Below are 27,462 nucleotides of genomic sequence, written 5' to 3'. Positions count from 1 at the left end.
GCCTCCGAAGTTTAGTAGAAATTGGCCTACTAAGGGGTGGACATATCCTTCTTATGATTCCCAGTCTAGGGGTAGATCTAGACGTGGTAGGGGCAGAGCTCAAGGTTCTTTTAGGCCTAGAACAGGGAGTTCACCTGCCCAGTCTTCTGGTGAGGGCAGGGGTCAGTCCTTTCGTAAGCAGACCCAATGACCTGCCTTTTCAGCTGCCAGAGCCTTCTCGTCTGGCAGCACCTTTGGGAGGAAGGCTGGCACTTTTCAAAGAAAATTGGAGTTTAATTACCCAAGACAGATGGGTATTGGATATCGTTCACCACGGTTACAGGTTTTATTTCCATACCTTGCCTCCTTTCAAAGGCATGCCAGACATTCCTCCTATACAAAGAAAAGAGGCTCACAAGCAAATTGCTCTGTTACTCCAGATAGGGGCCATTCAGCCGGTTCCTGTACCAGAAAGAGGCCTAGGATTTTATTCTCGCCTGTTCCTAGTACCAAAAAAGGGGAACACGTGGAGACCAATTTTGGATTTATCTATCCTCAACACTTATCTGGACATTCCCAAGTTCAAAATGTTGACGTTACAACAGCTTTTACCTCTGCTGGGCAAAGATCACTGGATGGTAACTTTAGATCTCAAGGAGGCTTACCTTCATGTGCCTATCAGACTCAGTTGCAGGAAGTATCTGCGTTTCCGAGCTGGGAATTCCCATTATCAGTTCTCTGCATTGCCCTTTGGCTTATCTACTGCGCCCAGAGTATTCACAAAAGTTCTAGCTCCAGTCATAGCTTTCTTCAGGCTAAAAGGAATACAAATCTATCCTTACTTGGACGACTGTCTGATTCTGGCTCAAGAAAAGGACGAGCTTCTTCAGCATTTGGAATATGTAATAGCAGTGCTAAGATGCCTGGGGTATTCTGTGAATGAAATAAAGTCCAGTCTAGTACCCTCTCAAGACATGTGCTTTCTGGGTGTGAGACTGAATACAGCAACCCAGATGGCCATTTTAACCCCGGACAAACAAAAGAATCTTTCCCTTTACTTCCATCATCTATCTCTTCAGTCCGGGCTGACTGCAAGGACAGTCCTTCAAGCCTTAGGGTTCATGGCATCTTGTATTTTGGTGCTTCCCAATGCCAAACTGCATATGAGGAAGCTGCAATGGTATCTCAAAAATGTATGGACACAGCACTGCCAGGATTTGGACACTGTCATTCCAATAATACCTTGCATTCAAAAGGAATTTTTGTGGTGGGCTCAGGAATGTCACCTAAACAAGGGACTCTCTGTGACCCGGCCAGAGGCGAGTCAGATTCTAACGACAGATGCCTCAGACATAGCTTGGGGAGCTCATCTGAATGGAAAGTGGATACAAGACAAGTGGCCTGCCAGACTACAGCATCTACATATCAACATGAAGGAGATGTTAGCAGTCCAGTTTGCATTAATGGCTTTCAAGGAGTTACTTCTTCCAGGGCAGGTGTTGATTCTAACAGACAACACAACTGTCATGTGGTACATCAACAAGCAAGGGGGAACGCATTCTTATCCTCTATGCAGGCAAGCAATGATTTTGTGGGAGACTGCGCTCAGCATGCAGCTAAATCTTCAGGCAAGGTTTCTGCCAGGAGCACAGAACTCCTTAGCAGATGTGTTAAGCAGGCAAATCATGGATCCCCACGAGTGGAAACTGGATCTTCATGTATTTCGAAAATTGACAGTGTCATGGGGAACTCCAGACATAGATCTGTTCGCTTCTCCACTAAACCACCAGCTGCCAAAGTTTTGCACGAAAAGGTTTCATCACACAGCTTGGAAAGTGGATGCTCTTTCGTTCAGTTGGGAAAATCTTCATGTGTATGCCTTTCCACCTCTGCCTCTCCTCCCAAAGGTACTCCTAAAGGTCAGACAAGACAAGCCAAGGATGATTTTGATAGCTCCAGATTGGCCTCGGCAACACTGGTACCCATTACTGAGGAATCTGGTAAGGAAGCCTCCATGGCCTTTACCTTTAATTCCGCACCTTTTGTCTCAGAGGGACGGTCATCTACTCAATGTCAAGCTTCACTCTCTTCATCTAACAGCCTGGCATATTCTGTTTTGAACCACAGCAGGTCTCAACTTCCTCAACAAGTTTTGAATGTGATTATGGAAGCCAGAAGACCTAGTACACGTAAAGTGTATGCAGAAAAATGGAAGAGATTTTTATTTTGGAGTGCTGCAAAGGATTTGGATGTTTCTGAGCCTAATTTGAGTGTGGCTCTTCAATATCTTACTGAGTTATTGGACAAAGGTTTGTCTTTCTCTTCCATTAAGATTCATGCTGCAGCAATTTCAGTTCACTATGATTGTGACCCACCATTGTTTTCTCATCCTTTGTTCAAGCAATTTCTTAGAGGGGCAAAGAATATAAGACCCCCACGTAGAGCTCCTACTCCTGCTTGGGACCTCAATTTTGTGTTGGAGAAACTTACTCTACAACCTTTTGAGCCTGTGGCTACTGCTGAATTGAAATACTTGTCATGGAAGACTGCTTTTTTGTTGGCCATTACTTCTGCAAGAAGGGTTTCTGAATTGCAGGCCCTTATGGCGGTTGAGCCTTTTTTGATTTTCCATAAGGATAGGGTATCATTACGTACTAATGCTTCCTTTATGCCTAAGGTGGTTTCTAGTGTGGCTTTAAACCAAACTATTCATTTGCCTACTTTTTATGCAGATCCCCAAAATAGGGGAAAAGATTTTGCACACTTTAGATGTACACAGGCAGTTGCGTTATTATTTAAGCAGGACTAGGATTTTAGGCAGTCTCAGCAGTTGTTTGTTTCTTTTGCTTTGAGTTCTCAGGGCAAGCCTGTGTCAAAACAAACTATATCTAAGTGGATTGGGTTTTGCATTGCATTCTGTTATTCCCATCATGGCAAGGAGATTCCAGCTGGGATTAGGCCTCATTCCACTAGGGCTACTGCCACTTCAACAGCATTTCTAAGGGGGGTGGCAACTAAGGATATTTTGGAGGCAGCTACTTGGAGTTCAGTGCATACTTTCTCCAAGCATTACCACCTTCCTCTCTATTCTAAATCCAGGGCTGGTTTTGCCACTGCTGTGTTGCAGGGCATTTTGGCAGCTCCTGCTTCATTATAGTTTAGCCATCCTCCCTTACCTCTGCTTTGGGATTCTACCCAAGTGTTAGGACTGCAGCAATGTGAGATGAAGAACATAGTACAGTTTTGTACCTACCATAAATGTAGATGTTCGAAGATCCACATTGCTGCAGTCCAATTTACCCTCCCTCCTTCCCCTCTGTGTTTAGGGGTGGTTGTGTGGGTGGGGTTCTATTTTTGTAATTTTGTATATATTGTACATATATTAGGTACAGGAGTGTTTGGTGTTTTTTGGTTTTGGCCTTATTTTTTTAGGGTCTTCTGACATCTGGGGCAAGAAAAGACTGAGGATATGACGTCGGTCATGCGCATTTGTACCCTGACGTCATGATGTCAGACTAATGCGCCTTGACCAACGTCAGCCTTATACTTTGGTATTCGGGCCGACTGGGACAGCGGACTACCCAAGTGTTAGGACTGCAGCAATGTGGATCTTCGAACATCTACATTTATGGTAGGTACAAAACTGTACTTTCCACCTGCTCAAAGGGAGGTGGCAGCTTTGGAAATAGAAAAGCTGCTAAACAAAAGAGCAATCCAGCCAGTCCCCTCAGACCAGTCCGGATCAGGCATCTATTCCAGATTCTTTTTGGTGCCAAAAAAGACGGGAGGACTTGAAGCAGATTCTCGACTTATCCATGTTGAACCTGTCCATTGCCAAGGAGAAGTTCTGGATGGTCACTTTACTATCCATCCTGCCGTTCTTGCAGGAGGAAGACTGGATGTGCTCCATAGACCTGAAGGATAACTGCTACCATATTCTGATGGGAAGGCGATCCAGGAGATTTCTCCACTTTCGGCAAGGAGCCAATCACTACCAGTTCAGGGTCCTACTCTTCGGTCTCACCACAGCCCCCAGGGTGTTTCCAAGGTCATGGCAGTTGTAGCGGCCCACCTGAGGCTTCAGGGGATTCAGGTCTTTCTGTACCTGGACGATTGGGATTCAGGTCTTTCCGTACCTGGATGATTGGCTCTTCAGTACTCCCTCCAGGCATCAACTTATTCAAGCCAGAAATTCCTTCCTTCAGCTGTCAAATTTACTGGGTATCATGATAAACCTTGCGAAGTCCTCTCTTCAGCCTGTTCAGATCCTGGACTTAATAGGGGCGAGAATAGATTCTCTTCAGGCTAGGGTATTTTTGACTCCAGACAGACTTCAGAACCTGACCCTCCATGTTTTGGCACTTCTTCAGACCTCTACACCCCTAGCAGAGCTAGTCCTGAGAGCCTTATGGTCCATGGCAGCAGCTGTAAAACTGGTTCCTTGCACATGTCTGCACATGAGAGTGTTACAGTGGACGTTACAAGTTCAGTGGTCTCTGTTACACCAGCCCCTAAATTTCCCGGTTCCTCTAAGCAAGGTGTGCAAAGCTTCCCTCATGTAGTGGCTTCAATCGCAGGATCTTCAAGAAGGACGTTCCTTTATTGTGTCCCCGTCCCAAGCCATGGTGACTACGGACGCCTCCCATCTAGGGTGGGGGGGGGGCATTGCTCGGGCAGGACTGTCCAAGGCACGTGGACCCTGAATGAGACCATTCTGCATATCAATGTTCTGGAGATGAGGGCTGTCCTTTTAGCGTCACAGGCCCTTCATGCTTCTCTTCCTCTGGGAACGATTTCAGTTCATTCAGACAATATGTTAGTGGTCTGGTATATCAACAAACAGGGGGAAACCAGGTCCTATCCGCTTTGTCGAGAGACCATGAGAGTGTGGGAATGGGCAATCTCCACCAACCATTTTCTGATAGCAATGCATATCCCGGGTCGGTCCAACATTTTAGCAGACAAACTGAGCAGGACTATCCTTTTGCGCTACGAGTGGTCTCTGAATCCTTATGTAGCAGAACAGATCTTCCTCAAATGGGGTCAGCCTTGCTGCTATCTCTTCGCATCGCTGTCCACCACGAAGTGCAGTGAGTTTTTTGCTCTAATTCCCCCTTGGGGGGGAAGCCCCCGGAGATGCTCTTGTCCATGCTTGGCCACCTGGTCTTCTTTGTGCGTATCCCCCGCTACCTCTCATAACAAAATTCTTACAGAAAGCTCGTTGGTTGGGGAGCAAGATTATCCTCATAGCCCCATTCTGGCCTCGTCAAGTTTGGTTCCCTTGCCTACGGTCTCGTCTAGTAGCTCCCCCCTGGATATTGGATCCCATTCATTTGTCATCCCTCGGGAATTCCTCCCCCGAATCTGGACAGCCTCAAGCTTACTGCTTGGTTGCTCCAGTTCTATTAATGGCCAGGACTCCCGGTCTCTCTTCCCCGTTAAGTCCCATTCTGGTGGCGGCACACAAGTCCTCCACCCAAAAGGTGTACCATAGCAAATGGAAGCATTTTTCCATTTGGGCTTTTCAGAGAAATTTGGACCCCATTACCGCCCCTATTCCAGCGGTATTAGAATTTCTGTCTCAAATTTTCCAACAGGGGGCCATCTGTTCCACTGTGAAGGTCCAGCTGGCGGCTATATCCCATTTTTATGTAGGAGGAAATTCAAGTTCTCTAGCTGCTGCTAGAATTTGTAACACCTTCATCAAAGGTACCTTTTTGCTGAGACCTCCTATTAAGTATCCTTTCCCTACGTGGTATTTGACCTTGGTTCTTCAGGACTTAGTTGCATCTCCGTTCGAATCCGCAGCGTCAGTTGATTTGAAATTCTTTTCATGGAAGACAGTCTTCCTGGTGGCTATCACCTCAGCCAGGAGAGTGTCGGAACTTCAAGCCTTGTGTATGAAACCCCTATACTTAGTTTTTCATAAGGATAGGATGTCTCTAAGGACGAACCCTTCTTTCCTCCCTAAAGTCGCTTCGGAATCAAATATCAGTCAGTCTGTTAATCTCCCAGTATTCTTCGCTAACTTTCAAAATAAAGGGGAATATAAGCTTCTTTTGCTGGATGTCCACAGACAGTTACGCTTTTATTTACATAGGACTAAACCATTCCGTAAGTCTGAACAGCTATTTTGTTTCCTTTGCCAAGCCCTTTTTGGGGAAACCAGTTTCAAAGGTGACACTTGCTAGATGGATCTCACTTTGTATTTTGCAGGTGTACAAGGAACATGGATTACCAGAACCAGACAGGATTCATGATCATTCTACTCATTCTATGGCTACTTCTGCTGCCTTTTGGTCCAGAGTTTCTGTGGATGACATTTGTTCAGCGGCTACCTGGGCTTCCTCTCACACCTTTATTACTCATTATAAGTTGGATATGGTGTCTAGAGGAAGGGGCTTCTTTTGGTTCTGCAGTGCTCTGGAATATCCTTCCTTAAGGGCCTCCCAAGGTTTTTGGTAGCTGGGGACTCTGTCCCACAGGTTGATGATCAAATGAAGTTAACTACTTCAGATAAAGAAATTATGTACTCACCATAATGTTACATTTCAGTAGTTAGACTTCATTTGTCATCAACCTTCCCTCCCTCCTTCCCTTAGTCCTTGGACTCAGATTTTCTGGGTCTTGTGAGCCTAGTTTATGTGATCAGGTCAGGTTATGTCTCTTGGGTTGATGTGTGTCACACTGTGGGTGGCAAACTCAATCTGAGGGTTGGAAGGAGGTTGCAGTGTAGTATGGGTAAGTGGGAAGAGCTTGGAGCTTGGATCTTAGCTTGGAAAGCTGCCGGCTCGGATACATATCGGATCCGAAACCCACAGGTTGATGACAAATGAAGTCTAACTACTCAGATGGAACATCATGGTGAGTACATAACTTATTTTTCTTGTATAATACACCACCACTTGTTAGAGTGCGTTTTAAATTTGTAGTTTTGAACATTTTTCCAGTAAGCAATGAAACAAAACGTATGGCCCAGTTATAACAAACTGCCCATTTCAGAACATTTCAATCATAAAAGGACACTCGTATTTCTGTCTTTACAACCAATATCAGTCAATATACATAATCTTTGCAGAAGTAAAAACCATCTGAATAATTCCACATTAAAGAGATCTGTAACCAATGAAGAGGTTGCTGCTTGCAAACAGCTTTACATTTCAGTGTTTCTTCTACAAATTCGGTGCCTACTGCCCTTGAAGAATAAATTGCCTATGTTACTTAAAAAAAATAAATAAAAAAAAACATTTGGTAAGCTTGGTAACATTGCAATAGGGAATGGCTGGCAAACTAACAACAGGGTCATAGTTACTAGGCATCTGATCCAAAGGAGGATACATGTAGGACTGTAGCAGCACCACCACCACCCTCCCCCTTAAGTATAACACTGTATCAGCAATCCATCTATATGCTGTGGGGGGAGAACCCACAGCCTTCTGCATCAAAAGCAAGTATGTCATGATATGAACATTTTCTAAACAAAACAGTTGCATATTGAAAACAGACTAGACATGTGCAGCAGTAAACTTCTCCTCCCTTGCAGCTCAGGGTTCCTTGAAAATGTACCAAAATTCATTTTTTTCACTATTTGGGTAGTTGGTGTAGAGGATTCAGGCTCTAGTTTCCTGTAACCAAGGTACAGGGTTTGAGCCTGTAGAAACTGACATTCCTAACTATACTTCTCAACTGTCCAGATTTTTGCCTCAGAATTTCAGTCTGTTCCTCATAACATTTTTTTGGTTTTCTGGGAAATCACTGGGATAATCTGAGGAATGAAATTAGTAAATAATGTCATATATGTGAGTTTCAGACTTCATGTCCTTTTGAAAATGCATTTTAAAACATACCCTGTTATTCTATCAACTTTCTAAGAGCAGTATTTAAAATCTGTCCCTATCTTTATGTCAGGCCTTTTCCAGATTTCTTGGGTTAGAGGTTGACAGGTATGTTCCTAACACACACACACACACACACACACACACACACAGGCAGCAGCCATCCCGTATTTGAATTAGAAAAGGAGTAAGCAACAGATGCTGTATTTAAATTCTGTGCACAATATGGAAAAGCAGTAAGCAACAGTTGCATGCGTACATCAACACACGCAGAGGATCTGGCTCTGGATTTACTTTAAGCTTTTCGTGTTTTAAAACATGAAAAGCTTTTAAAAGGCAAAGCTGCTGCACCCCCTTACTGTTGGGCGGACTGGACCACTTATTATGAATTATCCTTTTTTATTTCACTAACAACTTTATTGTAAGATTAGGTTTCACTTAAATGTAGCTTGTTAGACATAAAGTAGTCTCTTTGCCTAGGCCTAGAAATGCAGCCATATTAAACAGGACTATGTGTTCATTTTATATTTTACATTTCACTTGCAGTTTCAGTGGAAAGGAATGATCTGATGTTGTTAATCTTCGTTCATTCCTTACTGATGGGTTATTGGTTCTGTCCTCGGAACAGAGCCGGCCTCATACCAAGCTCGCGTCAGACAAAAACTCTCGAGCCTGTTACCTCAGATCTCGTTTGCCACGTTGCTGTACAGCCATGTCAAGCCACTCTCTCTCAGCTAAGTGAACAATTTTTTGAAGTTTCTCTATTGTTAGTGTTTAAAAAGTTTTCAGTCTGTTACTATCTCTATACTCCTACCCTATCATAACTTTAAGACTTTCTCCCTATAGTTTTTTCCCTTTTATTACCTTTTTCTTACCTTTGAGGTAACTCTTCATTACCATCATTGATAATCCTTCTTTTCTCCCTTTCTTACCCTTCTGGGTAGCTTTCTTAACTTCTTGGTATTGTTGTTCTTCTCCCTTCATATCATTATGTCGGACAAGAAAAGTAGTGTTGGTTTCAAACAATGTATGGAATGCAGCCGTAACTTACCGCTTTCTGATGGCCATGATTTATGTGTCTATTGCTTGAATGTCTCCCACCTTTCGGTGGACCCCCTCCCCCGTGTGGGATTTGTAGAAATTTTTTGACCAAGACTCTCAATGAAAGGAAGAATACATTAATCCTAAATGGGCTCCTTAAAACTCCTTTCTGCAAGGCTATCTCTGGGTCAGAAGGCTCACCCCCTCCTACTAATACACGTAAGAGGAATTCTTCTCCTTCCTCCTCGAGGTCACTCACTTCATCTCCTTCTGGAGATTGCAAGGAATCGACTTACAAAAAGGTGAAAATTTTGAGCCCAGCACTGCCTTCTGTGGTCCTTTCGGCCCCAGCCTCGGCACTGCCCCAACTGATTCTTACTCCAGCTATATCCTCTTTATCGCCACCGACACCAGCATTGCCAGTGCAGACACTTATGGCTCAGACAGTGTCATTGCAGCCTTTATTGGCACCGTCTCTACAGGTACAGTCTCCTTTGAAACTGTTGGTGCAGACTTCTTCGGCTCCATCTTTGCCAATGCTTTCAACCTCCGGGATACTGTCCTCTACGGTGCAGACACCTTTGGCACAGACATGCTGTTCGGTGCAGTCTTTTTTCAGCACCGTCATTACTGGTACAGACACCTTACTCGACGGCACCATATTCATCGGTGCAGATATTTGCCACACCGCCCTTTACAGTGCAGCCACCCTCAACTCCTATGGCACTGCCTTTGTCGGCACAGATAATCTCGACACCGTTCTCCTCGGTGCAGACACCCTCGGTTCCAGGCTCTGCACCCCACAAACTAGCAAGGACTAAGTATTCTCCTTCCTTGGATCCATTTGTGGGAAGCCAATATAGCTCTTTTTTTGAAAGGTCAGAATCTCCTTCAGGTCTCTCTATGAGGTCAACCAGGAGCCTCTCAGAACATGATGTGTTGTGGCTTATCAACCAGTTGCTTATGGCCAGGGGTCTCTCTCAACCGTCTAAAGCTACGTTCCCTCTTCTAGGTGACCATATTTCTCCACAGACTCCAATGTACACTCCTCCTTCGACTTCCAGGAAAGCATCAAAGCCCCTTCCTCCGGCAGCAGCTTCCCTTCCTTCGACACCAACAGTGGACCTCACTTTGGAGCCGGAGTCGTCCTTGGTGCACTGGGCACCGGACTCTTCTCAGACTAGTGGCTGTGCCATGGGGGTAGGCATTCTTGGTTCCACTCCAATTTTTTCTATGGCACCCTCCAGGAATCCTCCTCCTCTCACGCTCCACAGTTCTCTTGAGACTCCTGGTCTGGTCAGCTCGTCGGAGCGGGGTGTGACTCCGGTTCCAAGTTTGTCGTGCTCATTTCCGGGTTCCCATCCCTCTTCAGGCAGTCCGGCCTTCAGGGCCAAGGAGAGGGCACTTGCCTCTGCTGGCAAACCCTCCCTGTCAGAGTCCTAGCCCCCCACTGTGCCGCAGCTGTCATAAGCCACAACCACTGGACACTGAGCACAAGGGCCTCAGGTTTCTCCCCCTCAGGAGATCCCCTCTTTGCAATCTTCCCCAGAGCTCCCCACTGAGGAAGTCCCTTGCAAGGCTTTGTGCAAGAGGAAGCACATGGACTCCACTGAGGAGTATTTGACCAAAGATACGGACTTTGATGGGGAAGGGTCCCCATGGTCACCGTCTGATGAGGTGTCCTTTGGTGACATCCTCGAGATCCTAAGACAGAGGGGTGACTGGAGGTCCCTCCAACCCTTCCTCAGAGGAATCCACATTCCTGCAGGCCTTTCGTGCCTGGTCCCCTACCTCCTGGGTTACCCCACCTGCCGATGAGCTTGTCTAGCTCACTGTTCAGCGTGCATGGAAGGCTCCTGACACTTTGGAAGCTATACCTTGGAGGCCTAACAAGATTTTTATCTCCCCCTGCTGAGCATCCCCATTGGTCAAAAGGTCTTCCAGTAGATGCCATGCTGGTGGCGGCTGCAACCAAAAAAGACTTGGCAGAAGAGAGCCAGACTGTCCATCTGCCCAGCAAGGAGTCCCAGGTGATAGACAGACTTGGGAAGCGTGTGTTTGCTTCATTGATTTTTGCCGTAAGGTCCTTGAACTACTTGCCACACTTTACAAGGCTCCAGAGGAACCTTATCAACCAACTCTCTGAAACCTTGGCAGAAGCTGTTTCTGATGAAGTGCGCTACAACGTAGCTTCCAGATAGCGACCCTAGAATCTATATCCAATTGTTCCATGTGCCTAATTTCACATGCAGTGGAAGGAGAGGCTTGAACGGCAGTTGCAGGTATAGTCATGAGACATCATGCCTGGATGCGCTTTTGCAACTTTACAGACTCCTTTAAGGCTTCCTTTATGAATGCCCCCATCAAGGCCACTTCATTGTTTGGCCCTAAGTTTAAAGATACGCTGGCAAGGTGCGAACAAGATGGCAAGACCCTGTCTGCCATTGGTGTCAGACACTCCACCCCTCAACGATTCTACTCCAGAAATCAGAGGAGCGGGAAGATGTGGCACAGAAAATCACAGGGCTCTTTCCGTGATGCACGTGCCGAGTTCTCCCCTAGAGGTAGAGGGGGAAACTCCATTAAAAGATGCCCCAGGGGAGGTCTGCGAAACCAGTGTTCCAGAGATTCTTTGTCTGGGCAACCCTCCCAGCGCTCCTGAAGCATTGCCCGACTGCTCACCTCTGGAAGCGGTCTGGGATAATTTTTCCTTGTACCCCACTGCCTGGCGAACCATAACCACCAATTCTTGGGTACAGCAGATAATATCCAGAGGCTATCGCATCCCCTTCCATCTCTGTCCCACCTCACCCAGAGACTTACCTGACGTCCCACCCAGTCAAAGGGAAGCAGCAGCACACGAAATCTGAAAGCTGCTACAAAAAAGAATCATCCAAACGGACCCACCAGACCAGATAGGATCCGGTTTTTACGCAAGGATCTTTTTAGTGCCAAAAAAGACAGGAGACTGGAGACCGATTCTGGATCTCAGCACACTGAACAAATTTGTAAAAACAGAGAAATTCCGGTTGGTCACCGTTCAGTCTATCCTTCCTCTTCTGGAAAAAGGTGATTGGATGTGCTCTGTAGATCTTTAAGATGCGTATCACCATATAAAAATGGACAAGTGCTCAAGAAGATACCTCTGCTTCCGCATAGGAGTCAGTCATTACCGATTTCGAGCACTGCCCTTTGGTCTCTCTACAGCCCCCAGAGTGTTCGCCAAATGCATGGCAGTGGTCATTGCTCATCTGCGACTTCAAGGATTCCAAGCGTTTCCATACTTAGATGACTGGCTCCTTACCCCCCCCCCCCCAAGCGTCTACTGAAAGAAGCCCTAGAATACACTCTTCTCACATCTCAATGCCTGGAAATCACTATAAACTGGGAGAAGTCCAACATTACCCCAGCACAATCTTTAGAATTCATCGGGGTTCTGTTGGACATGAGGAATTGCATAGCATCACTTCCGGATCACAGACTTCAAAGAATAAGACAACAGGTTCAGCCGCTAATCTTTCACCACAAATCCTCTGCTCGGTCCATATTCCAACTCTTGGGGTCGATGGCGCCTTGATCACCATTGTTCCTCTGGCCAGATTCCACATGAGACTTCTCCAGTGGCTACTTCTCACTCAGAGACACCCTACACAACATTCTTGTTTTTTCAGATAAGTGTAACTCAGAGATGCAAGCAAGATTTGATGTGGTGGACGTCTCGAAATCCCCAACAATGGTCTCGCCCCTTCAGCCGAAAGCGACGGTGACCACGGACGCCTCCCTGATGGGGTGGGGGGCCATGTCAGGGAAACTCAGTCCAAGGCACCTGGTCGGAAACAGAGGCCAATTTGCATATGAAACTGAGGGCGATGGTATTAGCTTTGCAAGCATTCCACTCAGTCCTTCCATCAGGGACTATTGCCATCCATTCAGACAACATGTCAGTGGTCTGGTACATCAACAAGCAAGGGGGCACCAGATCTTATCTGTTTACCGAGAGGCCTTGAGAATATGGCAGTGGGCGATACCTTCCAACCACTTTCTAATTGCAACGCACATTCCCGGGAGCTCCAACGTGATAGCGGACAAATTGAGCAGGTGCATTCTACAAGCTCACTAGTGGTCCCTCAATCCTGTGATAGCAGCAAGAATTTTCAACCACTGCGGCCAGCGTTGCTGTGACCTATTTGCCTCCCCAGTCAACTACAAGTGCAGCAACTATTTTGCCTAGATCCTCCTTCGGGGACAGTCACAGAGAGACGCTCTAGTCCATTCTTGGCCCTCTGGTCTGCTTTATGCTTATCCTCCTCCTCCCCTCATCTCCCAATTTCTGAAGAAAGCACGACAGTTGAAGAGCAAAGTGATCCTCATTGCTCCATATTGGCCTCTACAAGTTTGGTTCCCCTTCCTCTGGCCTCAACTGCTAGATAGACCATGGATTCTCAATCTATCCCCAACGTTGATCTCCCGTCCACAGGGTCTGACTCACCCCAATCTAACAAACCTGAAACTGACAGCTTGGTTTCTCCACTTCCTGTGATTACTAGGCAGGATAACCTCTCTTCCCCGATGCGCAATATTCTTATCACATCTCATAAACTGTCCACCAGGCTAATCTATCTCAGTAGATGGAAAAGGTTTACATTATGGACAGCGAATAAATAATTGGACCCCTTGTCAGCCCCAGTTTCGGTGGTTTTAGATTACTTATCACATTTTTTTCAATCTGGTGTGCCAGCCTCTACTCTTCATGTTCATTTAGCTGCCGTTTCTAATTTCCACATTGGCTTTCAGGATTCTTCACTCATGTCACATAGACTCTGTAAGACTTTCTTGAAGTGTGTTTTTCACCTAAAACCTCCCTTTAGAGAACCAGTACAACCTTGGAATTTGGCCTTGGTTCTACAAGCCCTAACAGCTCCCCCCTTTGAACCTGCGTCTTCATGTGATTTAAAGTACCTCTCTTGGAAAACTTTGTTTCTGGTTGCAATCACATCGGCCAGATGTCTGTCAGAACTTCAAGCCTTATGCATTAAACGTTCCTGCCTTATTTTCCATAAGGATAGAGTATCACTGAGAACTAATTCTTCCTGTTTACTGAAAGTGGTGTCAGCGGTCTGTCAACCAGTCTATTGACCTCCCAGTATTTTTTTCTAATCATTCTAACAAGGGAGAGTATTGTCTGCACACCCTAGATGTTCACAGGCAAATACGATTTTATCTGGACAGAACAAAATCTACTTGTAAATCAGACCAACTATTTCTGGACCAAGGCTAGGTCATCCTGTCTTTAAAGTTACATTGGCATCATGGTTGAGAAATTTCATTACCTTCATCTACAACAAGAACAACATCACATTGCCTCACAAATTGAAAGCTCATTCTACAAGGTCTGTGGCAACTTTATCAGCTTTCCATGCTAGGGCTTCCCTCAATGACATTTGCTCAGCTGCGACTTGGGCCAAACCCCGTACTTTTATCCTTCATTACAAATTGGATTTGGCCTCCAGAAGAAGAGCTTCTTTTGGTTCCATGTTGCTCAGGAATGTCCTTCCATGAGGGCCTCCCAGGGATACAGGTAACTGGGGCTCTGTCCCATCAGTAAGGAATGAACGAAGATTAACAACATCAGATAAAGAAGTTATGTCTTACCATAACGTTCCATCTGTGTTGTTGATCTTCGTTCATTCATTACTCCCCACCCTCCGTTCCCCTCCAGAGGTTCCTGGTTGATCTCATATACTCCTTTTTTCCATTATTGTAGGTCTGTTATGACCAGAGGTAGCCTCCAAATTTGTATATCAACTTGCAAACTCGATCTGAGGTAACAGGAAGCAGAGCATTCTGGGTAGGATCTTGGCCCGAGAGTTTTTGGCTGACGCGAGCTTGGTATGATGCCGGCCCGGTTCCGAGGACAGAGCCGATAACCGATCAGTAATGAATGACTGAAGATCAACAACACAGATGGAATGTTATGGTAAGACATAACTTCTTTTTTCAGTACAGATGAATAACCTACAGTCAAGAATACTGATGAGCATAAAATGTGCTAACAAAACATGCAGTGCATGGAGTACAAACAGATCTTGTTTAGAGGGTATGAAGCTTGTAAATCAAGGCTAAAGAGGCATGTAGAACTTGTAGGAAATTTACAGGGTTTTGATATTATTAGGAGAAATATGCCATATATAGAAGTCAGTAAGCTAGTTCAGACTGACACACAAAAAGCCATACCAGTGCAGTCCACAGAAGTTTGGTACAGACACTCGAGACTGTGTAGAGAATGAATAATTCTGAGCACAAAGTTTACAGACAGTATAATGAGTGGAGAAGCTACGGAACACAGTCTGTTTCAGTTTATCATTACTGTTATTTTAGACATTAAGAATTGATTTGGATATTGCTGACATCTACCTCCACTATATGCTGTTACTACAGAATAAACCTAGAATTAGCACATAAAGGAGAGACTGGAACTTTTTCAACACGGTTTTGGGTAATTAAAAGATAAAGACATTCATTTCAGCCTCGTTCCATTTCATTCCAGTGTCATACAGTTCCTTCAGTTCTTTCATTTACTAAAAGTTAGCATCATACTCATTTTCAGTTTCTCTTTCTTTTGGTCAGTGTAGTGAGTTCTGAAATCCTGTAACAGTCTTCTTTGTGGCTCCTATAAGGAGGTGTCCTCCCTTGCTTTGAGGTCCTTAATGAAACTATGGCAAGTATGCTGGAACTTATTTATCTACAAGTTTTAGCAGAAGTAATTGCCTAAGTAAATTGCTTTTAAAAACTGCATGGTATGTCATTCTTGGCATTTGTCTGTGCTCTTACCATTAGTTTCTGTTTATGCTTATCACACAAGTGGTAACCTTGTCTTTATTTGAAATTTTTCACTACCTGTTGTTTGCGGCTTTGTAGCTGTGTAGAACATGCCCCATATATTTGTTAAACTTAATATAGCTGTGTCTACTGTATGAGATGTCTGATTTCTAATGGCATTATTTTATTTACCCTATCTTAATTAATGGTGTCAAACTTATTGTCCTCTGAGGCATAAAAATTAAAGGTAAAAACCTCATCCAAGTTGATATATGGTGATCCTGTCCTTCTTGACTATTCATAAGTATCCAGTGTGTAGTGTGATATTCACTAGATATGCCTTTAAACTCATGTGCCAGCTTCTTCTGCCAGTTTGTTTTTCATTGTTTGATACTTGGAAGATATTACAACTGTATTCAGTTAGTTTTGAGGCATCCATTAAATTATATAGAAATATAATTCCCAATTCCCCACTTTATTTTATACCGCGGTGGTGGTGCTGCGGTAGTGTTGTCGCCTCACAGTAAGACGTTGTCTGGTTCGACTCTCAGTTAGAGCGTCTTCTGCATGGAGACATGCGTGAATGGGCATACCTTCGTTGAAGGTTGTGCGTCAGGGCTGGCAACTCGGTACGTAAAAATCAACTGCCAATCATTAGCGGACCGGAGTTCCACTGTGGCAACCCCTAACCGGGAAAAGCCAAAAGTCACAACATCTTCTGTTAGAAAATGCGGCAACTCTTTTTTCGTAATAAACGGTATTCAGAAAATTGGAGTGAGTTAAGAAGGTCATCATTTCTGCAGAAGGCTTTCCATTAATTTGTTGATCTAGTTTTCCCATGTGGCAATAACACATCACTTGTATAAGTAAACTGTAAAGATCATTGAAGAATAGGCAAGAATTGGAGCATGTTTCATTATTTACTTAGAATATTTTATCTGCAGTGATTTCAGTGTTATGCAGTGTAGTCTTTGAAGTTTTAGAAAATCTAGCTTTAAATGATTATAACATTGTAAAAAAATGTATTTGAAGTTGCGCTGTTTTTTTAAGTACCCTGCAATGCTTTTTGAAATTGTATGCATTGTAGTCCTTCTTGCACTGCAGCTATATTCAGCAGGAAATTGTTGCTTAAAAGAAACTAGCATTACATAAATTTTATTAGAACATGCACTCAGTATGGTTTCTTGTTGACCACTGGCTTTCAAGAGCAGCTTGCATGGATTAGCACTGATTCTTACTATTTTTCTCTTATATTTAGAATAGAACACTTGGAAGAGACACAAGTGGCTACGTTTACGGATGTAGTGTTTGGCTATATGTCTCCAGCAATGGTAGTCATCAGTACTCCAAATGCAGAATTTAATCCATTGCTTCCAGGATTAACAGGATTTAGACATAAAGATCACAAGTTTGAATGGACAAAAGCACAGTTCCAGAAGTGGTGAGTCGTCCTTCTACTCCACCTAACCACTCCCTGAACCTCCATGGAGATGTATATGTATGGACTTTTCAAAGGATAGTTTCTTGAATGTAGTATAGAGAAACTCAATTACCAGAAACAGTGAATAGTCATAAAATAACTAGAATAATGTAGGAAAACAACAATAAACCATCCATATGAGCAGGCTTCTTTCAACAAGAAAAAGTTTTCTGTCTCCCAAACTATTTTAGTATTTTTTTTATGTTTCTGCTCTTGTCACTGCTTTTGTCATGTCTAATTGCCTTAGTATTTTGACTTTATTCCATATTTCCTGATTCCTTTCTGTCTTAGTCTTTTTGGCCCTTCTTGCTCTTAAGCTCCATCTTAATCAGTCTGTATTCCAGTAGTGTAAGTAGAACTTGAAATGAAGTTCTTATATCAGTCAGGTCTGTCACATGCCTTCATCTTTTCAAACCATTACTAAAATACCTCCTCTCTGTCTCTTGGTTTTGTTCCTGATCCTTATTTGGGACATAGCCCTCTAACACCCTTCATCACCTTTCTTATACCACCCTTTAAAGTACTAAATTACTTAACCTGCTTATCCCCTTCTTGTACCTCACTTTGCTGTATTCTTAAAACTACTGTACCTACTTCTGATTAGCACAACCAAATTAATATTCCATCACTGGTTTCTTTATTAACACTCAGACTTGTTCATCTCCTCTAATACTTCACACTGCTGCATTTTGTAAATTACTCCAACCTGTGTTATACACCTCTCTTCTATCTGTAAAGTTATAATACAGGGCTTGTAAATTTAATGTTTGTGAATATCAGTACAAATTTTGTTATACTTACTATTATCCTATGTATTCACTGAAACTGCATTATAAAATTTTTAATTGTAAATATTGATTGCATTAAAAGCTTGGAGTGTTTCTCCCCAGACCTCCGCTGAGAAAGGGCACATGTGCCCAGTTTGACTTTCTTGGTATATCAGTAAGTAACTAAATAAATAAATAAATAAAATCGATCAATCTGCTTTTTCCCCATTTACTGGAAAGTTCATAGTGAACATGTCGCGGTGGTATGGCGGTAGCGTTGTTACCTCACAGCAAGAGGTTCTCCCGTTCGATTCTCGGCATGGCTTGGGAGTGCCTTGTATGTGGAGTCTGCATGTCCTCCCCGCGGTTGGGTAGCGTTCGAAAGACATGCGTGTGTAAATGGGTGTGCCTTTGTTGAAGGTTGGGCGTCGAGCTGGCACCTCTGTGTTTTGTAAAAATCTACTGCCAGTCATTAGCGGACTGGAGTTCTGCTGTGGCGACCCCTTACCGGGAAAAAGACGAAAGACAAACAACAACTGGAAAGTTCATAGTGAGTTGATAGTCAATTATTCTGTTGAATACTTGTTTCCAGTGTCTGTTTCCACACTTGGAATTGTTCCTGTTCTGTGTATTAGCTTTTACTGTCCCTTTACTTCAGCAAGCTTCACTTATGATGATTACATTTCACTTTTTTTTGTACTCTGATGTTCTCTCTTCTTCATCACATAGAGAAAGTAACTAGGGATTAACAACGTAGAATGTTGTTCCTAGCACAGTGTTGAAATAAATCTGATTTATCATTTTAAAAAGCTTTTATCAGGTCCTTTGTGAGAAGTGCAAGACTTGATACTGTGGCTCACAAAACTTCATACATACGTGTACTAACTTTCAGGTGGGCTGTTTTTTGAAACATGTGGAATACTCCACGTAATGCAGAATTGTGCGTGTGTGTGTGTGTGTGTGTGTATGAAATTGATTGCTGTGGTGGACGTTATTGGATCCCAGTCGGTATCAGCATCAATTTCCCATTTGTACATGGGGTTGGGGTGTCATTTCAACAGTGACCATTACCTAGAGTTAATGTTCACATTGCTGGGTGGATAGCCCTACCACTGTCGTCGTTCTGTCTTACACACTCACAAATTGGAGAACCTGTTGCTATTAGGTGACAGTGCTTCCCACTGTGCACCCAAATCCATGGAAAATTATCCCGAAAATCTGATCCAGGATGACTGAAAGCTAGGAGCAGTTAGTGAATCCCCAAATGACTCAACTATCCTGCATGAAGGGTTGTCCCAAATAAATAACTGGTACCAAAATCACAGGCTGAAACTGAATGCCAAAAAAATGCATCATTTTATCCTTTGGAAAGTCATCTACCCCAGGGAGCTACCACATTGACAGTATGCCCCTAAGAGTTGACTCAGTTGTTTGGGATTTGAGACGTTATGAGGGTAGTGACCTAACTTTCAACCAGCATGTGTCCTTTGTCATAAGAAAGCCCTTCTGTATTGCACACCTTATAAATAAAAGGGATTGTATCTCGATATAGGAATGTCATTGTCCCCCTTTATTCAGTTCTCATTAGGTCACTCATCAAGTATAATGCCCCTTTGGAATTCTGTATCTGTCTAGACATGTGCAACACCCACAGTGATATCTTCCTAAAAGGATACAAAGACAAAAGGTGTAAACTGATCCTGCTGCTGTCCAGCCTCCACCAGATGTCTCCATCAGGTTGAATGAAGAACCCGAGGACAGTCCGGTGCCATTTTCAGCTCCCTGATGTTCTTCGTGTTTCACTGTTGCAGTCATCACATTTGGGTTATCTGCCTGCATGTAGCCCTCAGCCGGCCTGAATACCAGAGTCTTCGGATTTCTGCTTCGGATGCTGTCACTTCTTCCATGACGTCAGGTAGTCAGGGATGTAAAACATGCAGCCGATGCCATTATGGTCTTTCTTGCTGTGCAGTGCCCTTAGCAGAAGCAGTTCGCAAGTGCAGGTTGGCCGACTCCTGAAATTTTGGTTTTCGAGTTTCAGACCTGAAGTCTTCAAAAAGATAAGTACCCTGTTGGGGATCCTTTTTTTCTTGCTCTAACCGATGTCAGAAAAAATTAACAATTGTCTTGCCCGTGGAAAGCAAATACCTCATAGAGATTTTCATTCTTACTGCGTCATCTGTTCAGGCCCAGACCATGACGTACCCCGCTGTTGGTTTTGTGCCTTGTTCAACGCCTGAACTATTCATCGTTGGGCTATTTTTGTAGCTAAATACTTTTGTTCTCGATCTCCGTACTCCAAAATGGCCTCGTTAAGCCATCCGACTACCGATCTTCCAAAAAAATGTAAGGATAAAGACAGAGACAGACCGCATAGGTCCAAAACTGCCGACGATGCTTCCATTAAGCTAGTCGCCAGTCCACCAGTACTCAGTGAAGCGCTTTTGCAGCCCCTGGTACCCGCTACTACAGATTCGCAAGCCTCTGCTGAGACCCATTCAGAGTCTGGTATGCCACGAGATGCTTCTTCGGCTATGGAACCTGCGGATGTCTCTACCTTGGATGGGTCCGGAGCTGCTGTGCAGGCACCGGCTTCTGAGGGTATATTCAGGCCTACCGACTTTCATTTTAAACCGACTTCTTTTCAAGCTAGAAATAACAAATTCCTCAGGCCTAAAGCTCGCACTACGCTTAGAAAACTGATGACCAAGCTGCGTACTCAGGCCTATATGCCTCAAAAACGAATAATTAGAATGGCTGAAGACCTTTTTACCTTAATTAGGGGAAGCCAGCCTTCCCCCTCTAAGAGACCTAGAACTGATTTTATTTCTGATTCTTCTGATCAGGAATCTGATATCTCTGCTCCTTCTAACTACTAAGATTTACCCTTTTCTACTTATGAGGATTCTGATGCAGAGGACTCCATTCCTTCTGTTTCCCCTCCAGAAGACTTTTCTTTTGGTGAAACCTTGCATACCCTTAGGGAGCATTTCCGCTGGGAAAGCCAGGACTATTCTGAGTCCAAAAAGAGACTTAGGGAATTTTTACTCCTGCCTCAACACAGGCCTCTAGCTATCCCTCCTGTTCTGGTTATTGTAGATGATGTTTTCTTGGAATCCAGCCTTACCCCAGACACTTTGCCTCCAGCTCCCAGGAAACCTGACAGGTACCACAGAGTACCTGACTCTCACAAATTCCTCTTCAAGAATCTTACTGCGGATCCAGTGACCATTTCCCAAGAACCAAAAGGCATTAAGGCCACTACTGCCAAAAATCCTACCCCTTCTGATACAGACTCTAGAGCTTTAGACAGATGGGGTAAGAAGGTATACACTTCTGCTACTTTGGCCATTAGGGCTTTAAATTTCCAGTTTCATATGTTTAAGTATCAGCAGCATATTATGGGACTACTTAAAAATAAAATGATGTTGATTCCTGACTGTGCTGAACACAAAGATTTGCAAGAGTTAATGCAGTCTGCTGAACAAGTTGGTAAACATACTTTGCAATGTGGTTTTGATGCTTTCAAAGCATCTTGCAGGGCTACTGTCACTGGGTCTGTACTTAGAAGTCATGCTTGGCTTAAGGAACAAAATTTGCCAGATCATGTCAAAGCTAAATTACTGGATGCACCCTTAAACCAAGACCACCTTTTTGGCAACAAAGCAGAAGTTGTCCTCAAAAGGATGGAGGAAAAGCTAAATCTACAGCCTCCTAGATTCAGTAGGCATATGCCTTCTAAGAACTGATCTTTTCCAGTCCCTTCCAGGCCTTCTCAGTCCAAACCCAGGAGCAACAGACCACCAAGACTTCAGTCTCAGGCTGTGCGCAGATCTAAGCAGTGGGGGGCTCCCACTTCCAAAGCAGGGAGTAGTAAGCCACCCCCCTATGGAAAAATGGCACAATGACTTATCCTTAACTCTTCCAAGCCCTGCTCAACTACTTGTTCCCTTAGGAGGAAAGCTCGCCCTGCACGCAAAAAACTGGGAACTCATTACCCAGGACAAATAAGTTTTAAACATAGTTTCCCTAGGATACAGATTCCACTTCCACTCACTACCAACCCCAAGTGGATGGCCAGACCTCCCCCCAAATCAGTGGGCGGAGGCCCAAAAACAAGTGATCTCTCTCCTCAGTATCAGGGCTATTCGACCTGTCCCAGCAGAACAAAGGGGACAAAGTTTTTATTCAAGACTGTTCCTGGTTTCCAGAAAAGAAAACTCCTGGTGTCCTATCCTGGACCTGTCTATTCTCAACACCTTTCTGGTGGTTCCAAAATTCAAAATGCTAACTCTTTAACAGCTTTTTCTTATGCTAGCCAAGGATTCCTAGCTGGCAACCCTAGACTTGAAAGAAGCTTACTTGCACATCCCAATAAGGGAATCCTGCAGACAATACCTATGTTTCAGGGCGGGCTCCATGCACTATCAGTTCTCTGCACTTCCCTTTGGCTTATCTACTGCGCCCAGGGTATTCACAAAGTGCCTAGCTCCAGCCATTGCATTTTGCAGGCAGAGAAATATTCAGATTTACCCATATTTGGACGATTGCCTGATTCAGGCAGAAAGTCAGGACTTGCTATTACAACACCTGGCATTTGCAAAGAGACGTCTAACCTCCCTGGGGTACACCATCAACGAGAAGAAATCACACCTAGTACCCTGCCAATAGATTGTATTCCTGGGAGCAAGCTTGAACACAACTTCCCAGATGGCATTCCTCACTCCGGAGAAACAAGTTTATTTGACAACCTACTTCAACTTACTGGCCACAAAAATCCAAGGGAAATCCTGTAAGCCCTGGGGTTCATGGCCTGTTGCATTCTGTTAATTCCATATGCAAGACTGCATATGAAGAAACTTCAATGGTATCTAAAAATTCTATGGTGTCAACATTCTCAGGACCTGGAAACAATAATTCCTATTGTTCCTTGACTAAGGGCAGAGTTCCTTTGGTGGGCAGAGGCCTGCTACCACAACAAGGGACTCCCTTTCACTTTACCCCCTGCCACCCAAACCCTAACAACAGATGCATCAGACTATGCATGGGGGGCTCACATGGCAGGGCAGTGCATTCAGGGCAAATGGAACCCAAAACAGATGCATCTGCATATCATTCAAAAAGAAATGTTAGCTGTACAGAATGCTCTGACAGCCTTCAAAGACCTTATTCTTCCAAGACAACTATTGGTAAAGGCAGACAACACCACAGTTATGTGGTACATAAACAAGCAGGGGGGAACCCATTCCTACCCACTCTGCAGACTAGCCATGGCTCTTTGGGACACCGCCTTGAACCACCAAGTGAACCTGCAAGCTCAATTCCTGCCAGGCAAACTAAATTCACTTGCAGGTGACTTAAGCAGAAATCTCATAAACCCACACGAATGGAAACTGGAATCCAAAATATTCAAGCTCTTGAGGAACAAATGGGGGATACCAAAAGTAGACCTTTTTGCCTCCCCTCAGAACTACCAATTGAACAAATTCTGCACCAGAACTCCCCACAGTCAAGCTTGGAAAGTGGATGCCCTGCTCTTTACCTGGGAAAGCCTCTCAATTTATGTCTTTCCCCCTCTGCCTCTCCTCTCGATTGTTCTACTAAAGATCAAACAGGACAAGACAAGGACAATACTGATTGCCCCAAACTGGCCATTCCAGCACTGGTATCCCCTTTTGCACAGTCTGACAGTGCTGCAACCATAGCACCTGCCTTAGACCCCTTCCCTGCTGTCCCAGCAAGCGGGCCAGATTCTGCACCTTCAGCTTCAAACCCTGAACCTTGCAGCCTGGTTAATTCCCTGAGCTCACCCCTACCAGCCCTCAGTAAGCAAGTGCTGGATGTCATTCTTGAGGCAAGGAGGCCTAGTACTAGAAAATCCTATTCAGAAAAGTGAAAAAGATACTGTTCCTGGAGCCAGGCTCAGGGGAGGGACACAATGGTGCCCAGCTTACCCCATATTCTAGATTATTTAACAGAAATGCTCCACAAGGGCCTATCTTTCTTTTCTATTAAGATTCATGCCTCTGCCATTTCAGCACATTATAATACTGAGCCGCCTCTCTTCCCTCATCCCCTGCTAAAAAATTCCTTGGAGGGGCCATAAATTTAAGGCCCCCCAGGAGAGCTCCCACTCCAGCCTGGGACCTTAACTTTGTATTGGAAAAACTCACTCTTCCCCCCTTTGAACCAGCTGCTACAGCAGAGTTGAAATTCCTTTCTTGGAAAGCAGCCTTACTTCTAGCTATCACTTCAGCAAGAAGAGTGTCTGAACTTCAGGCCGTCATGACAGTGGAACCCTTTATTATCTTCCATGTGGACAGGGTTTCCCTCAGGACTAATCCAGCCTTTATGCTCAAGGTGGTGTCTAGTGTGGTTCTAAACCAGTCCATTCATTTGCCTACTTTTTTCCCTAATCCTCAAAATAAGGGGGAAAGGATACTGCATTATCTGGACGTGCACAGACAGCTTCGATTCTATTTGGACAGAACTAAGCCTCTCAGAAAATCTGACCAGCTGCTAGTTAGTTTTGCTGCAGGGGCAGAGGGGATGGCCATTTTAAAGCAAACCATTTCCAAATGGATAGCCAGTTGCAGCCATTTCTGCTACAAGCACCATGGAAAACCTACCCCACAGGGAATAAGATCACATTCCACCAGGGCTGCCTCTACCTCTACAGCATTTCTCAGAGGAGTCCCTACCAGGGGCATCCTGGAAGCTGCTACCTGGAGCTCTGTACATACTTTCACCAAGCATTACCACCTGCCTATCTTTTCTAAATCCATAGCTGGATTTGCTGGCCCCAATTCTCTTTAACTGCCTCCACCCTTCCTTAGCTTTGGGAATCAACATTGAAACACAAAGAACATAGTACAGTTGTGTACACTTACCATAAATGTAGATGTTCGAGTGTGTTCACTGTTGCAGTCCTGGTTGCTCTCCCTCCAGCCCCCTCACTTCTCTTGGCTCTACCTTTCCTTCTTATTTGGAATATATTTTATCTTGTGTATTTGCCTTTTGCTGGGGGTGTTCCACACCATATAATTGCTCCCTATTGTGAGGGCACCTGACATCTGGGGCAAGAAAAACTGATGTAATAGCGTTGGCTACATGTTTTATATCCCTGTCGACCTGACGTCATGTTAGAAGCGACAGCGTCCGACGCAGAAATCCAAAGAGTCTGGTATTCAGGCCGGCTGAGGACTACCTGCAGGCAGATAACCCAAATGTGATGACTGCAACAGTGAATACACTCGAACATCTACATTTATGGTAAGTGTACACAACTGTACTTTCTGTGACCCAGTTGGAAGCTGACATGGAGATACCTAGCCGCACATCTGCTGAGGCTGTGCCTACATCTGGTGCAGGTGTGGAATGGGAACTGTGGCTGATTATTTCAGATTCTCTAAATACTTGTTAGGGCGGAGGAGCCTGGTACCCTCATTGAATTTAGGCAGACGTCTGAACCTCCTACATTTGTTAAAGCTGATGTTCGTTTTTAAAAAAAAAGAAAGCAGAAAGCTAAGCATGTGGACCATTTGGCTGTGGATCCACATGAAGTATGACAGGATTTTACTTTGGGGCTTTTCAGTGCTGTTATGCCTCTTAAGACCCCCCCCCCCCATTGATTGTCTGGTCCTGCTTCTGTTCCTTGGTCTTCCACTCTTTCCAGACACTTTAGGGACTCTGATTCACTTTAGGGACTCTGATTCCTCTGACTCTGGTAAGGAGTCATTTGCTTACTCCTCTCGGGTCCACTGTCCCCTTGCCCTGGGATCTGAGGAAGAGGATCCACTTTCTCCTGACTCTCCTATGGAGGAATCGTCCTTTGGGGATACAGTGGTTTGCATGATGGAACACTTTAAGTGGAACTATTCTCAGGTTTCTGATGATCAAAAAAGATAAGTTGAACTGTTACAGGTAGATTCTCCTTGGCCTTCTGCAATACCTCCAGTGCTGGCTGCTCGCCTGGATCATTTCACTGTAGCTTCTCAGGCCCATGAGTCTCAACCTCCTGCCCCTAAGAAACCAGATAGGTTCTATCCTGAAGCTCAAAAGTTTTTATATAAAAACCCTTCCTCTAATCCTGCTGTTTTTTAGCCACTGGTAAACCATCCAAGTCGCTGTCTTCTTCTAAGCTTTTACCTTCTGATAAAGGCAGTTGTACCATGGAGAGGTATGTTAAAAAGTATATACCTCTGCTCCCTTAGCCTTCAGAGTTATTAATTACCAGACCCATATGACTAGGTATGTCATGGCTCTTCTCTCCCCACTTGGGGGCATTTAAGTTTATTTGCCTGTCTCAGTGGGTAAAACTTTCACCATTTCCCTTTCTGCTTCTCAGATGGCTCATTATTCTATTAGGTGTAGATATGATGCTGCTGATGCCTCCTCTAGGCATCTGGATCTATTGTGAGGGGGAATTCTTGGTTATGTCTCCAGGTTATACTTGAAGACATCAAGGCCAAATTATTGTATTCTCCTTTAGACAGCCAGAATCTCTTTGGCACTGGTGTGGCTGAATTATTTAAGACCATTCAAGATCAGGATAAAGTTATGCAGGATTTGAATCAAATCTTTGTCTGTACTGTTCCTAAGTGTTCATAGAAATTATCCTTGTAAGCCTTCTTTTGTTCATAGGCAGCCTAAACAGCCTTTTGGGGCAAGAGGGCTTTTAGGTTTTTTTCTAGACAAGCCTTCTCAGTTTGCTAAGAGTCAAAAGCTTTCATTCCCCTGACAAATCTGCTTCTGTTTGACATTCAGCTACTCCTACCCCTTGGCTAGATTCTTCTGTCCTTCAGGTTGATTCTTCCTGTTTGACAACAGATAACCACAGATGCTTTGGTACTTTTCATTTTCCAGAATGGTTATTTTATGGTTTGGAAGTCCCTTCCTTCATTCTCAGACATTCCTCAGCCTCCTCCTTGTCAGCTCACGCATTTTCTCTTCGTTCTGCAGGATCTGGTAGTAAAGGGAACCATTCAACCTGTCCCCTTTTCTCAGCAGAAACAGGTTTTTATTGTAGGATGTCGCTGTTTCCCAGGAAGGAGGGGTCTTGGATGCCCATTCTAGACTTGCCTTTTCACCAACTTTTTCAGGGTTCCGTCTTTCAGGATATTATCTCTTCAGACACTTTTCCCTCTGTTTCCTCAAGCCTTTCTGATATCCCTGGATTTGAAAGATGCTTACCTCCACATTCCTATTCACCCTCTCTTCAGGATTTTTTTTTATGTTTCTATATATTTTTTCTCATTATTAGTTGTGTGCATTGCCTTTCATCTTTCTACAGCTCAGAGTGTCTGTTCTTTACTAAAGGGAGAGTAAAAATCTCAAGAGGAAACGTGGAAGGAGGAAGGCCCAGCAGAGCCCTCAAGAAACCCATGCAGGATAGCTCTGGCAAAGCCAGCTCTTGCTCTGGAAACAACATCCAATTTGTAATGCTTAATAAAGGTATGGACAGAAGTCCACATAGCAGTTTCAGTAATGAAATTGGTATACAGTCCTTTGAAAAAAAGCACCAGAGGAAGCCACAGCCATG

General features: G+C 44.3%; 1 protein-coding gene across 2 annotated transcripts in view; it reads left to right on the top strand.

The window, feature by feature from the left end:
- HENMT1 (HEN methyltransferase 1) overlaps positions 1 to 27,462 on the top strand; it is a 1,010,665-nt gene that overhangs the window by 689,164 nt on the left and 294,039 nt on the right. For both annotated transcript variants that reach the window (XM_044086068.1, XM_044086067.1), the window contains exon 5: positions 16,933 to 17,115. In XM_044086068.1, coding sequence (XP_043942003.1) covers positions 16,933 to 17,115 — 183 coding nt within the window. The remainder of the gene's footprint in view (positions 1 to 16,932; positions 17,116 to 27,462) is intronic.

This window comes from Protopterus annectens, chromosome 10.part0 (assembly GCF_019279795.1).
Source record: "Protopterus annectens isolate FY-2018-M chromosome 10.part0, PAN1.0, whole genome shotgun sequence".
Classification (NCBI taxonomy): domain Eukaryota; kingdom Metazoa; phylum Chordata; order Ceratodontiformes; family Protopteridae; genus Protopterus; species Protopterus annectens.
The sequence above is the reverse complement of the archived record's forward strand: the minus strand, read 5'-3'. Positions and strand labels throughout refer to the sequence as shown.